The sequence below is a fragment of the Balearica regulorum genome, chromosome 24 (genome assembly GCF_011004875.1).
Source record: "Balearica regulorum gibbericeps isolate bBalReg1 chromosome 24, bBalReg1.pri, whole genome shotgun sequence".
NCBI classification, from domain to species: domain Eukaryota; kingdom Metazoa; phylum Chordata; class Aves; order Gruiformes; family Gruidae; genus Balearica; species Balearica regulorum.
The window spans coordinates 2,862,057-2,876,887 of record NC_046207.1 but is presented as its reverse complement, the minus strand read 5'-3'; the positions used below and the strand labels follow the sequence as shown (position 1 = coordinate 2,876,887).

The 14,831-nt window shown below is 51.5% G+C and overlaps 1 protein-coding gene across 4 annotated transcripts in view; it reads left to right on the top strand.

The window, feature by feature from the left end:
• Window positions 1-9,455, top strand: part of ASIC2 (acid sensing ion channel subunit 2) — a 498,112-nt gene extending 488,657 nt beyond the window's left edge. For 2 of the 4 annotated variants that reach the window (XM_075775304.1, XM_075775305.1), the window contains exons 4-10: window positions 331-481; window positions 925-981; window positions 1,593-1,746; window positions 2,586-2,677; window positions 4,512-4,591; window positions 8,104-8,172; window positions 8,386-8,621. In XM_075775304.1, coding sequence (XP_075631419.1) covers window positions 331-481; window positions 925-981; window positions 1,593-1,746; window positions 2,586-2,677; window positions 4,512-4,591; window positions 8,104-8,172; window positions 8,386-8,487 — 705 coding nt within the window. In that variant the 3' untranslated portion in view covers window positions 8,488-8,621. Of the gene's footprint in view, window positions 1-330; window positions 482-924; window positions 982-1,592; window positions 1,747-2,585; window positions 2,678-4,511; window positions 4,592-8,103; window positions 8,173-8,385; window positions 8,622-8,929 lie in introns of those variants that run through there. The other 2 variants (XM_075775303.1, XM_075775306.1) reach the window with 2 other exon arrangements.
• Window positions 9,456-14,831: the final 5,376 nt, after the last annotated feature.

The following is a 14,831-nucleotide window of genomic DNA, read 5'->3' as shown; positions in this document are numbered from 1 at the left end:
CAAGAAAGACCACAGAGCTGGTCTTAGAGAACCTGTGGTGCTGCGCGTCTCCAGTGCACCATCCTGCTGTAGCTCTGCTCCTGGAGATGCTGGGCTGGAGGAACGCAGGAGAGCAGCTGTGGAGCAGAAGACCTTGCTGAAGGCTCTCACTTGGCAAAAATCATGCTGTGACCTTTCCTTGCAACAGCACTGCTTGGTCCCCTCCTTAAAAACATCATTGAAACCGTGCTCTGGGGGCTCCTCTGTGGCAAGAGGAGGGAGATGCTGTGCTCCACTCCTCGCTGCCGACCCCCAGCATCCCCTGACATCCCGCTCCTCCCTCTCTTGCAGCTGACGTACCTGCCTCCGCCGTGGGGTGAATGTCGCTCGTCGGATATGGGCTTAGACTTCTTTCCCGTTTACAGTATCACGGCTTGCAGGATCGACTGCGAGACCCGGTATATTGTGGAAAACTGCAACTGCAAGATGGTTCACATGCCAGGTAAGTGTGCTGGGGGATGCAGGGACCCCCTCCCACCACCCAGCCGGAGTCATTAAGGGTTAATGAGCTGGAAAGGGACCAGGGATTAAAGGAGCTGGGAATACCTTTCCCTAAGTAAAGAAAGATGCTAATAGCTTTTGCAAAATGCCCTGAAATAGGAGCAAAATGTGGCAGAGGGACATGGGTCTGATATCCCTCTTTTTAGCCCCAATTAACACCCCTGGGTGCTATTTCCAGCAGCCCCCTCCTCAGTTTGTAAGAAACGGCCCCTGTGGCAGGCAGAGGTGGGGTAGACGCTGCAATACCTCTACTGCACATCCCCAGCCGGGGTGCACTTTGTTAAAGGGAGGTCCTTGCGGTCCCCGTGGAGAGCCCAGCAGTCCCCAACTCCCTTGTAGCAATAGTAGCTGATGCCCACTGATGGATGTGTCCTTTCCATGCAGGAGATGCTCCCTTCTGCACCCCGGAGCAGTATAAGGAATGTGCAGAGCCTGCGCTCGGTGAGTACCAGGAGATACCCCTGGGTACCACGGGTGTCCCAAGCTGGAGAGACCTCCAGCAGCCTGCATCCTCCTGACTGGCTGGACTGGGGTGATCTAGAGCAGCTGCAACATGGTGATGGATTTTGATGAGACCCAACTTGTTGCAAAGACCTAGGTGCACCCTGGGAAAAAGTTTCTTCTGGGACCATGGGGCTCTGTCAGTGCAGAAACCCTCAGGATAACAGGGACCCCAGGATATATAGGAGGGGAGCACCTCTGGGTCTGGGTTTGGGAGGGAGGGACCCGTGCTAGGTCTGGATTTAGGAGACTCCCAGGGCTGAGTGCTGTTTGCAGGATCAGACACATGGGAGGAAGGGGTGGCATGTTACCAGCATGGAATGAACTGCAATCACCACGTGTCCCCTGAGCGTGGCGTCCAGCAAAAGGCCTCTCTCCAAGATGGTAGGGATGGCTGTGCAATGAAGTGGGAGATAAATGACTGGGACTGGATTACCTGCAGCTCTTCTGAGATCTGACTGCTTGGCCCCTCTGTGGGTGGCATGACCTCTGCTCCCACGTTTGCTGTGTGTTCCTGACTCCATGAGATCTAACTCTGTGACCTTCTCCAGGTTTACTTGCTGAAAAGGACAGCAATTACTGCATCTGCAGGACACCCTGTAACCTGACCAGGTACAACAAAGAGCTCTCCATGGTCAAGATCCCCAGCAAGACTTCAGCCAAGTACCTGGAGAAGAAGTTCAACAAGTCGGAAAAATATATCTCGTGAGTGTTGCAGAAAACAGATCTCTTTTGCTTTATGGGGGGAATCATGGAATCATAGAATGGTTTGGGTTGGAAGGGACCTCAAAGATCATCTAGTTCCAACCCCCCCTGCCATGGGCAGGGACACCCTCCACTAGACAGAAAGTGTCTGTAAAACCCCATTGGCAGTTTAAACCAGCCCATGCTAAGACCAGACCTTGCAATGTGTCCATCACTAAGCAGAGGTATGTCCTCCAGAGAGGTTTAGGGTTAAACCCCTGAAGAGATGAGGTGTAGGATGCTTTCATCTCAGTAGACATGTTTCAGGACAACTGTGTAGTCCTTCCCTGGCCTTTTCTCCATGAGCATATCCCATACCCACCAAAAAAAAAAGTGCAAAACCTCCTCTTGTTTTGACAGGGAAGCCCAGGCTTGCTGGCCCTGTCTGAGATGTGGCTGCTGTCTACCTAAGTCTGGGCTGTGGACCTCAGGCAGCCACTGCCTTGGACTCTCCCAGCCCTGGGCCCATTATTGCCTTGTGGAGGCAGCAAGAGTTATTCCATACTAAGCATGCTTGGGACTCTTGCTGTGATCATTAAAGTGAGATCCAGAGCTCAGATCCTGAGAGATCTTGGGGAATCATTTTCCAGCTTCTGCTAAGGCTGCCAGAGTACTAATGGTGCCCTATGGTCTTGGTCTCCAGGAGGTCCAAGTGTCTGTGGGTGGCTGAGGACCCCAGAAAAAGAACAGTCAGGACAGAGAAGGGAATAAAGCCCCGAAGTCCCATTTTTTTCTTTTGTCCCAAAGCACACAAGGCCGCTGGTGGCTGATGGGCTGATGCTGTTGTCCTCTTTCTACAGAGAGAATATTCTTGTGCTGGACATATTTTTTGAAGCACTCAACTATGAGACAATTGAGCAGAAGAAAGCCTATGAAGTGGCAGCCTTACTTGGTAAGGAGAGATCAGGGGTGCAGTTTGGAGTCTCTGTGAGCCTGTGCAGGAGTCCATGCGTGTTTATGGGACAGACAGATGCCATGAGTGGGTGCACACCTTATGTGCATTGCCTTGAAAATCCCAGCAAGGTCCAGACACCTTTCTGGCCAGCACGCTTTCAATCCCCTCTCTTACTTCCCTTCCAAACCAAGCTGTCCCAGGAATGCCCCAGGGACCACAGCTAGTCCGTGTGTGAAAGCTTAACGTCAGCTGCTTCCTCTCTGCTTACTACCAGGGCCCTATTTGGAAATCCCAGAGCCGAGCGGGTGATGGATGCTCTCTGCAGTGCCCCCTGTGCTGGAAAGGCAGTGTGTGGAGGAGGACAGCTCTTAAAACCATCTACCCATCACCTTTTACATCCTCCAAGTCCATCCTTCTTTCCATCCAGGCCAGCCGGGACCCTCAGCTCTTTGCCTTTGGATGGTGCCCCACGGCTTGATGGAGAAGGTGGAGGAGTTGTTGGGTTGCTCAGCCTCAAACCGGGTCAAGCTTTGTGGGTGTCAGCTACAGATTTGGGTGCTGGTACCCACTGGGTTTGGGGATGGAGGTGTTCAGTCAGGAGAAGCAAGCGTGCTCGGTGCCCATGCTCAGCCTTGCATATCCCTCCCGTGTGCCTCCCCAAATTCCCAAATCCCTCCTGGGATGCAGGGAGCAATCAGCACCTTGGTTTGAAAGCTGGAGCCGGGCAATCCCGTGGGATCAGACGCTGTGAGCCTGCCCTGAGATGGGGACACTGTGGGCAGCAGAGCACCCCATGTCCCATTGGGTGCCCACACCACCCTGCAGTGGTAGATCTGCAAAGCATACATGTCATGACCCCTTCTGCACTGGTTTTGGGTTCCCCAAGAGTTGTACAGTGAGGAAGAGGAGGCTGGTGATGAAGCCTCTTTGACACAAGCCTCCTTATTTGCATGACGCTGCACGACCATCATTCCCAGGCTACTGCTGGCTTTGGGCAGAGTCTCATCTTCCCCCAGTCCTCAGCCCCTTTTGAGCCAGCACTTTGCCCCCAAGCCCCTTTTTTCCTCTTTCCTCTGTCTCATGGACACCCCCAGCAAAGGTCCCGTAGCCCCTCCACCTGCGGGCGCCTTTCCTCCGAGCAGCGACACAGTTGAACCATGAGCTATTTGCAGCAAAATCCATGAGGTTTGTCTTCCCCGAAGCGCACGGTTTGTCATAGCACGGCATCTCGTGTCAGCAGTTACCTTCCCAGCAGATTCCTGGAAGTCTCCTCTCCCCATGGTGCCTCCTTCACAGCCCTTCCCCAGTCCTGGAGGACTCAAGCAGAGTCAGCCTTGAGATGCCCCCCCTAAAAAAGCAGCCCATCTCCCTTCCCTTTCTTTGGCAGGTTGGAGTTTTTTCTCAGCTCCAGAGGACGTTACTTAATTCTTTGCCAGCATCTATTTCCTTCCCCTGCTCGGTTTGGGAATTGGGCTTTGGGATTCCTGGGATGAAACCTGCTGTCTAACTGACAGATGGCTTCCTCGGATGCCAGCGTGCGGTGCAGCATCCTCGTTAAGCTTCCAGCTGATGGCCTCGCTCGCAGGAGAAATGCCATCGATCTGCCCTGCCCCAGCCAGAGCGCTGGCATCCTGGTCTGATGGCACAATGTAATTTGGTGGCTGGCAATGTCCTTCCCAGGATGTTTTTCATGCTGTTAGAGCTGTTGGTGTTTCTGGGGGTGACTCCTTGCATTTCCCCGCTCTTCGGGGACGGTGGCACCCAGGGCAGCTGCCTCTAGGAACATTTGCCCCAGGGGTAAAAACCACCCGTGTGTTATTCTCTCTCCTAGGTGACATTGGAGGCCAGATGGGGCTATTTATCGGTGCTAGCATCCTCACTATACTAGAGCTCTTCGATTATATATACGAGGTAAGACCCTCACCCTTTGCCTTTTATTCCTCTGGCGGGGTGCAGGTTTGCCAGCCTTGATGCCAGGCTGGGGTGGTCCTGGACCAGGACCCTCCATGCCCAATGTGCCCACGTGGATAATTAATGCTATAATTAATTGTAATGAATGATACCATATAATTAATGCTCTATGATAGTGCTGTATAGTAGGTCATGGCTATGTAGTATGGTGCGAGGTCCCTGCATCAGCTGGGGCTCTCCATGTCGGAGGGCTGGCATGCAGCCGCGGCTTGCCATAGCCAGGTTCGCTTGGCACCCTGCCTCTGCTAACGAGGTTTGCTTCTCGCTTGGGCTAATTAAGCACCACCTTCATGTGGCTGTGCTGCTTCCCAGCCTGGATCTCGCACTGCCCATGGTGCGGTGGCTCCAGGATGCTGGCTAGGGACCTGCCGCTGCAACCCTCCTGTCCCCGTCCCCATCCCCAGCTGGGCTTCTCCCAGCAGCACACCATTATTATCTTCTCATAAAAACTCCTTTAATTAATGCCTGAGTCCCAATTCAGGCATCAGGCGGGAGAAGCAGCGAGGCCAGACCTTTTACCACTGCCGGGGGGTGGAAAACCCCCAGTCCCTGTTATCTGCTGTCTGCAGCTCTGCCAGCAGCCCTGGAGCAAGGAGCTTTCTAGGAAGCACCGGGACGAGCTCGAGCGTGGGGCCGCGGCTCTGCAGTAGCCAAGAGCAGCTGCTCCGGAGAAAAGTGCAAGCCCTCTTTAATGGGAATTATTGCAATAAGCAGTCCGGAGGGGACGTTGCTTTCTGGCAGCCCTCCCTCCTCCTGCCCTCCAGCAGCAGAATTACGACCCTTGTATATTTATAATCTCTTTTTGACTAAGCAGGTTCCCCCAGTGAACGCTGCTGTCTCAGCTGAGCATCTCCCAGGGGATTTTCAGATTTTCTATGCCATGGTGGCAGCACAGGCCCCGGTGATCCTACACTGTCACAGCCTGCCTGCGGGCATCATCCCTCCAGCATCCTCCACTGCTGTCCCTGCGAGCACAGAGGCAGATTCGAGCTGCTTTCTGCGCCCTCCTGCCATTTACACTTTCTCCACCCTATATTTTTTTTTTTCACCTAAATGGGCCATGGTCCAAAATAACCCTCCCTGGAGCATCCTCCCTGCCAGTCATTGATTTTCCTTCCCAGTCTTCATCGCCACACCGCAAAAGACTTGGTGTTGGGGGGCAGGCTCATGATTTTGGCTTGGAAAAGGGGAAATTGAGGCAGGGAGAGGAGCTGCAGCTGGATGCAAGCCACCAAGGAGCAACCTGTTGGCACCAAGATGACCCCAGGGACCCGAACACGCATACGTGCGTCCTGTTTTATAGCAGGAAAGAATGAGTTTATGGCTTGGGATGGTTTTGAGGAGGATGCAAACACCTATGGAGACAGGCAGTTCCCAGCAAATTTGGCACATCCCAGCCCAAGGTCCTTTGCCCTTGTCCCTGGGAAGGTGCCTCCTGCTAATTCAGCTCATCTTCTCATTACCTGGTGATTTTAACGCAATGGCTTTGGGCCTCCTGCACCTAAATATGCAATACCTTAGAATCTTCAGAAAAACGAACTTACCCTGCTGTTACTCAGTTGTGCCTTAGGGGGAAATGCCTGCAGCTATGGCGATTTTGTAAGTCACAGTCCTGCTCTAAATATGGAAACACATGCTTTGATACATAAGCAATTTCAAAACTGCTGTATTCTTCTTGTTTCAGCAATGATCACCTAAGAACTGGCTTAGTAGACTAGATCTAGACCTTAGTAGACCTTTCCCAGATACTGCATGCAGACCCAGAACTTCCTGGCCCTTTTTATTATGTCTCGATGGATTTTTCTTCCACAAATTCCTCTGATTGCTTTTTGAGCTTTTAAGAAGCTTTTGGCATCCGCCATATCTTGCGGTAACGATTTCCCCAGTTGGATTTGGGATAGGAAAAACATAGTCCAGCGCTCTCATAGCCCTGTCTCAGCCCCGTATCGTGATCGGACTGGAGATTTTTAATCTCATGAGATATTGCAGTCAGGGGTCGTTCGTGGCCGTTGCGTTAATGTCTGCCAAGCCAGGTGGGTGCACAGGGATGTCAGGCAACCACGGTCTCTGCTCTAAGCTCGCTGGGGCATCTTGAAAAACCTCTTAATGTTATTAAAGTTGGGATGCTGACTTTACATTTTAAGACAGTCACTCCCCATCACAGTCCCTTCTGGGCAGCTGTTAGCACTTGGTGGCATTATTCTGCAATAAAATATATTGAAAATTACAAGCATAAAGCTCATAATGGCTTCAGAGTGCAAACAAAACCTGCGCCTCAGTTTGTATCTCAGGTTGAATGCACACAATATTTCATTAAAATCGCCTATTCCTGGCTTTCTTGGGGTTCTTTCATAAGAAGGCAATAAGAAACCTCACAAAATTTGGATTTTTCTTCTCTGTTTTACCCCTTTGTTTGACATCTGCTTATAAAACTTGGCAAATAGTTTCCTCTTGCTGGGTTTTTTTGTTGTTGTTGTTGTGGTTTGGTTTCTTTTCTTCTTTTTTCTTTTTTTTCTTCTTTTTGGGCAAACATGGCTTAGGAGGGCATCCTGTCTCCTTGGAGAGGCTCCCTGCGCACACCTGGGGATGCAGCAGCAGGTTCACTCTGTGCAGGAATCATCCTTGTGGTCACTCGTGACAGATATCTAACCCACACCAGATAGGAAGAAGAGGAATAAAATGTCTTAAATGATGCCTAATCTACATGATTGATCTAATCTGCTCAGGGTTACACCAAGGGGGAGTTCAACGCACTTAAAATTCATTGTGTTTTCACCCAAAGCGTTTGTAAAGTCTTTGAGATTGCCAGCAAACAGCTACAACTCTTGTTTTCCAGTGGCTTAGCCCAAATTGGATGAAATATTGACCCTAGAGATGGGGTTTTTTTACATCGTTTGCTCAGTGCAATCCTCCTCCCCAGGGCAGAGTCGTGCTCCTGGGCTCATCGGGGTCCTGAATCCCCACCACACGTCACTGCCCGCCGGCTAACATCCACCTTGCTTCCTTAGGAACTGACCCAATTTTTCACGGTTTTAGCTTCCCCCCCCCCCCCACCCCTACAGTGGAACATTTTCAGAAAAACACTCACTTCTCAGCCTTTCTGGGATTTCCTTTGAAAATATTCTCCAGCAGCAGCGGCTGCCAAGGCAATAACGTGGCTGTGAAGGGAAATGGCACTCACATCGCTGACATCTTTCAAAAAACCCCCAAATATCTTCAAAAAAACAGAGTTTTGGGGTTTTTTTTCCCATGTGAAGAATTATTTTTTGACACATGGGGTGATTTTCTTGGAAAGATTGTCTCCTTCTCTATGTCCTTTGGAAGGTGTCCTGCCAAATCGGCACATCCCCTGGGGCTGTGCCCCCAGCCCCATTGGGGGAGGCTGCCCATGCAGGCAGGGCAGATGCCTTGCCTGTTCCTGCCCACCTTAACCCAACCTCCTTCTTTTGCAGCTGATCAAGGAGAAATTATTAGACCTACTTGGAAAGGAGGAAGAGGAAGGGAGCCATGATGAAAATGTGGTAAGGAGCCCCATTGGGAGAGAGGAGGAAATTTCCCTGCGGTCGGCTCTGTAGGCAGGCGAAGTCGCTCCATATGGATGCAGCGTTCAGCCCCGACTTATTTCCAAAGGATCGATGCTATGGCTCGGCCAAAGAAAGGAGATGGCAGTTGGGGAGGGACAGGGAGCATCCAGCAGCCCCAGGGTAACCCTGTCCCCCGCTCTCCATCCGCAGAGCACGTGCGACCCCATGCCAAATCATTCGGAAACCATCAGCCACACTGTGAACGTGCCACTGCAGGCCACCCTGGGAACGCTGGAGGAGATCGCCTGCTGACACCGTCCGACCGCTCCACAGTGCCAACACCTAAGGAAGGAAAACTGCACAGGAAAGCAGGGACCGAGCTCAGGTTTGCAACGGGGGCAAAAAAAAAATATAGTAAAAAAATATTTAAAAAAAAAAAGGAAGAAAATTGCTATGCATTAAAAAAAGTAAATATATATATATATATATTATATATATACTCTGCCAAAACCAAGCGAGAGGCGCCTTGGACTTGACTTGTGTTGTCTTTTCCTGTGGGGGGGTTGTCTTCAAGATGTGAAGGCAGCAGCTCATTTTTGAACTGTACAAAACAAAGAGACCACCACCACCTCCAAAACCAAAACCGAAGCCCCACCATTTCACATACTGCCAAATGTATAAAGCACTTGCATGCCAGTTCTTTTTATGGCAATATATTCCTATCTGTCTTTATAAGCTCTGTTCCTCTTTACAGTCTCTGATTTTCACTACAAGAAGGAACTCGCGGGCCCAGCCATCCCCTGAAATCACCATTACTAACGTCGTAGGCTGAATTAGAATAAAGAAACAAAAAGTCGCAGCTCTTGGATTCTTCTTACGTTCTTGTCCTTCGTGTCAGTCTGTGATGAATCTTAAGCTAAGCTGGGTCCCCCGAGGCCAGGCCACCGCCGGGGCTCCTCAGCGCTACCAGTCACCCCAAGGTGAGCATCCCTGGAGAGGGGCCGGACCGGGTGGCTCTCGGTGGATCGTGTCCCCTGGCTGCTGTGTCATGCTTCTCCGTCTGCAGTGCCTGGATAGTCCGTCTGCGGCAGGTGGGCACGGGGCGGTGGGTTTCTTTATTGTTTTGTTTTTTTTTTTAATTTTTAAATTTTTTTTAACTTTTTTTCCCATTAATGGATTCTGTGCTTTCTCCTCGTTCTCATGACTGATATTAAAGCTGGTCTTGTGGAAATGGCCGGGCTGTATCATTTCTGCCTTGCCCCACACCCCTGAGCTGGAGCCCCCAGCGCAGCCTCAGCACGGGATGAGGAGCAGACACCAGGACCAGCCCATCCCGGGGGCTGCCCGGGGCTGTTCCTCACCCCTCACCCACCCCTTTACCCCTTCCACCACATCTTCACATACCTCCTGATGGGGTAGGCATGATGCCCTGGCCATACTCAGCTTCTGGTGCTCAGCCACATCCCTGCCTGTTCCATGGTGGTGGGGCCAACTCTGGTGTTGTGCACTGTGGTCATCTCTTGGAATCTCATTAGCGACCAGGAGTTTAAATTGAACTGGGTCAATATGATGCTACTTTGCTCCAATAAAGAGAGAAGTAAAGTTTCCTGGAGCTCCAAACCCTCCTGGTTTTGTAGCCTGGAGGAATGGGAGCAGGATGCGATGTGTGTGTTTATATCTCTGCTAGCTCATGGCTGGTACTGCTGAATGTCCAGTGACCTTCACCAGCATGGTGGCCACAGCAGGGAGAATCACAGCAGGATTGTGAAAATGTTTTGGGAGAGCTGATGGAGTCCCAAACCCCGGGAGGGCATTAAACCAGCCACAGGGAGTGGAGGTTAGCCCAGATTTACCCACAGGGGATGCTGCAGATGGGAGGCGTGTTGGGGTCTGCAGCCAGCTGAGGGACTGAGGACATCCCTTTGCCCTGGAGAAGGTGCAGATGTGTCCTGCAAGCCTGTCTCGAGTTCCCACGTTCATGCACAGAAACGCTTTCCTTTGGGACGAATCCTGCTCCTGCCCAGAGCATGGTGCTTCCAGTCCATCGCTTGTTCTGGATTAGACCATCCTCCAAGGGCTATGTCAAGCAAGCAACTGGCCAAAGGTGCTCAGCATGGGTCTGTCCTGGGCCACCTAACTCAACGAGAGCTTCCCTGTACTCGGACAGAACTCCCAGCTAGGCAGGTCCTGTCACTGCAAAGCCCAAGTCACGTCCCCCCCATCCCATGCCACCAGCCTGAGCCCCACTGTCCTCCCCACCACGACAGCAGAGCCCTGGAGTGATGCTCCCACATCTGCCACTGCAGTTGCCCCAAATAACGTCTGCGAAGCGGCACGTTGGCAGGGCAGCTGCAGCAATGGCTCTTTCCATGCAGCAAGCTCTGTGCCTTGGAGATGCCCTGCATCTTTGCCCTGGTTGGAACCGTCTTGGTTCTGCTTCCTGCTTTCGGCATGGTTTTGGCTTATTGCATGTTAAGAGATCCTTGCTGAGGCAAGAACAAGAGGCAGGATTGCAGCCCAACCTTTCGCCGTGCTCACTGCCAAGGGGAGGCTGAAGCTCTACTCTTCCCTTCTCCTGCGTTCGCTCACCAAGCCCCAGAAGCTGCTTTGAGGGTCACCCACCTGCACAGACGCAGCACAAGCCATCCAAAACTGCCCATGCAGCCATCACAGCAGCTCACGCCACGAGCAGAAATGCAACGTGTTGTAACACAGCCCTGTTCCAGCACCAAAGGCTGGAGCACATCCCAGGCTCAGCCTCCCAAGCCGTGTTCATGGCCTCCCCAAGCCCACAGGACATGGTTCTCGGCTTTTCCTCCAGAAACTGGGTTGGGGTCTTCACTGGCTGCTGCAAAACTGTTACCTGCTTAGTAGGGTCCTCCTTCAATTAAACATGAGCTGTGGCACCAAGAAGCCACATAACATATCCCACAGGCTATTTAGCTGCAGTCTCCTCCTCCTTGCCTTGGTCTACAGCAGAAGGTAGTCTGCAGGTCTTCAGCGGTTTTCTCCCTTAGGCAAAAATTAAACAGGTAAGGCTCCCAACAAAATACCCAGTCTGTGGGCTTGTACACCCCAAAAAAATCTTCACCAAGCAAGGAGGCAGGCAGAGTCTTTTCAGACATCAAGGAGCAGCAGATGGGTTTCAATCTGATCCTCTTCAGGCTGGCAGAGAAGTGCTTAGAGGATGTGTGTCCTCCAAAAGGTTAAGGGTGACAGTGACTCCAGAGTCATTTCCATGCATATAAATTTCCCCACTTGGCAATTTATTAAATCTCCATTAAGAAATTTTGGTAAAGAGTCACTGGAAGTCTTTGCTGAAGCTTAATGAGGTGGGACACCGCAGGGGTGCCCAGAGGTATTGTGAAGAGTTTTGCAAATGCCACCTATAGAGGAAAGCCACTTGAACGGGGAGGCTGGTACAGGGGTGGGCGCTCTGATTGCTCCTGAAGAGCACACTCTCCAAGGGACTTGCTGAAGAGCTCATTTGTGTTACCAGTTTTCATTATCTCCTGAGGCTTGGATGCTGGCCACATGTTCATTATCCATGGGATGCCCAGCAGCCATCAGCATTTGTTACCACAAGTGTTCATCGACAGCCTGGCCGCAAAAGCTGCAGAGCTGCCAAGCTCTGTCTCCCATTGCCAAACCCCTGTGCCAGCCTGATCCCTGTAGTCCGTTCTGGACCAGTGGAGGGAATTAGTGCCAGGCCTGGTTCGAGGTGACTCAGTGCAACATCTCGAGGCCCTTAGCCATGCCCATGACACTGATTGAACCACCCATCAAAGCCCAGCTTGGTCTGGGCTCCTCATACAAACTGTTCTTTCTATCCCTTATACTTACTAAAGGCTGGGAAGGGAGTTGGCCTATATCCATGATGGACCTTTGTATGGTATTTCTTTGTGCTTGAAAGAGCAGGAGTGTCTCCAGCTTTGTTCAGGTTGGAGTCCAAGGGTTGGGACTTTACAGGATCCAGCCCCCCGAATTGCAAAAGCAGCTCACTGACAGAGTATGGGTATCAAGAGGGGATGGGGCATGAGCAGTGGGACACTGCGGACAATGCCCGTCCTTAGCAGAGAAGCTGGTACCATTTCACATCTGAGCCTGGACTAGATACCACCAGACTGGGCAAATTTAGAAATCTCATCTTCTGGGCTACTTTACCAGATTCCTGAGGCAGCCCTTTACTCAAAGAGGTGTTTGAATACAGAGCATGTATCTCAACCCAAAAAAGCCCCATAGGCACCTTAGGGGTCACCACCAAACTACGTTACATCAACATGGCTGGGGCAGCAGCAGCAGCGTAGTGGGTAGGTTGAAGGTGAGACGCTACCCCATGCTGAAAGCAAGCCAACTCAGAAACCTGCCGTGCTGGAAGCTGGCAAAGCTTCTGTCTGCCTCACGCCCTTTTGCCCTGTGAATCCAACATGCCCCAGCCCCTGTGATGGAGAGCCATCCCACTCCAGTGCCGGGGTGCTACCATGCTTGAGGAGGCTGCTATAACTGAAAACACACTGCTCTGGCTCAGTGCTGGCCATGGAGCTCTTCGGGCAGGAGGCCAGCAGAAGGTGCAAAAAGGTGAACTTTTAGCCATGATGTCTTCCATCCCTCCGTGTAAGGTGGGTCATGCTGGAGCACTCACAGTGTGTTTGGCAGCTTTAACACACTGCCAAACAGTGGATTGGTGGATTTATGCTTGCCTAGAAGCTCTCCCCTGTTCCCACCTCCTACCATGGAGTCTGCCCCTGAGGTTTGTCCAGCAGCAATGCTGATGGACCATGCTCTCTGCAAGCCCACAGCCTGAAGGTTCCTGATGTACCCGTTGAGCCTGGAGAGGTAGTGCTGACTGGAGCCACCTTGGCTCTCGGGCTCTCAGCCCTTTAGCTGTCTGCCCTCTCCTGCCTGAAGAACCAGTATTTGGGGAGCAGAAGGGATGGGTGGTGGAGGAAGGAGGGCTGGAGAAGTCAAAACACAGCATCTCTTGCCAGTGGTCAGTATCATGTATCCCATATTTAACAGCTTCAAGCTGTGCTAGGGCAGGGCATATCCCTGTAGACCACAGATGTCCTGCTGCCATCTTCCCTCCCACACAACGTGGAACCTCGTTCAGGCAGCAGCTCCTGGGAGGGATGCTGGTGCATCGCAAAGGATTCAGCCAAGAGCTGCAAGGGCAGACGTGAGGCTTGTCAAGCTGCCTGCCAGTGAGATGAAAGTTCAAGTCATTTAGTTTAACAAAGGAAAGGTGAAAAGGTGGCTCCATCAGTCTATAAATTCCTCTGTGGAGAGATTTCTAATAAAGGGGTTTTTAATCTGGCAGACAAAGCCAGAACGGGGAGGGTGAGGGGGTCATGATAGAGGAAAGCTAAATGCATTCAAATGAAAGAGTCTGCCTGGGACCATGCAATGGTCCCACAGTCCCTGAAGTCTTTAAACCAAGACAGGACATCCTTTTCCTATAGATGTGCTCCTAGAGCAGATCCCCATCCCAGCAGCACTCTCTGGGATGGCTTATGGAAAAGACCTTGCAGATGGTAGAAAAGGTTTTAGAAGTGAAGACTCCAAAACTCTGTATTTGAGCCTGTTGGTGTCTGAGTTCACCCAAACCCTCAGCAAGCTGGACTTGTACTGACTTCTCCCCCTGACAGACACCCACAAGCCTCTCTTTTCCCAAGGAATTCACGACAAGAGCTTGGACAGGTCTTTGCACCAGAGTCACTCCTCCACTCTTGGCTATTTCTCTGTTTGATGTCTTTGACTTTTAGTCTCGGAGGAGTGGTTTAAAAAACAAAAGTCCATATTTCAATCGCTTATCACAATGAAAACACTGTGATCTCCAAGACTGGCAGGGAACAAATAATTACCACTGGGTACAAAGTGTTTTTCTGTCAAGGATTTAGCATGTCAATTGATTAGAGGCAACGCACGTTGTGTTGACTCCGGCTGTCCTATCTATCAACCTCAAAGCCAAATTCATACTGGAAGAAAGGGAACATTATACCACGTCCTGGGGGTGGCCGAGGACATGCCTGCCTGCTTTCTATGCTAATATAAGCGCTAATAAACAGCTCAGGTTGTAGGGGCCGTTGTGCTCAGTGGCATCGCAATGGCGGCAGGCAGGAGGGCATCACGGGGATGGGCTGAGCCTGAAGGCTAGTGCTGCTGCAAGAGCACCAGTGGGATAAGCAATATGCATCGGCCCACAGCTCTCATCCTGGCTGTAAAACAGGGTTTGAAGCCACCATGAGGCCTCCAGAAGGAGAACTGCCTTCAGATGGTGACACAGGACCCACAGGGCTTAAGTATGAGCCTTGGAATGTAAACTCCTGAGCCGCCCAAAGAAAAAATTAACTTAAACACTTGCCCTAAAACCTCACCCTGAGCACTGGTGTCATGCTGGAAGTGCTCTGTGTCCTCACTTTGCTCTCCCCGTCCTCCTCCTATCTGTCCAGATCAGTTTTTCCCATTTGTACCCATTTTGCTCTTGCTCTAATGCTCAGTTTGCCATGTGTCCATGAGAAGTGAAGGAGCTGGTCATTCCTCTGGTTTGTCCTTAGCAGGCAGCAGAGAATCATGTCCTGCTGCTTCCCAGCTTGTGTCTGCTTACATCACCTCTCCCAGTGCCACCACAATTGTGGGAGCTGCAGAGCCCAGATCTG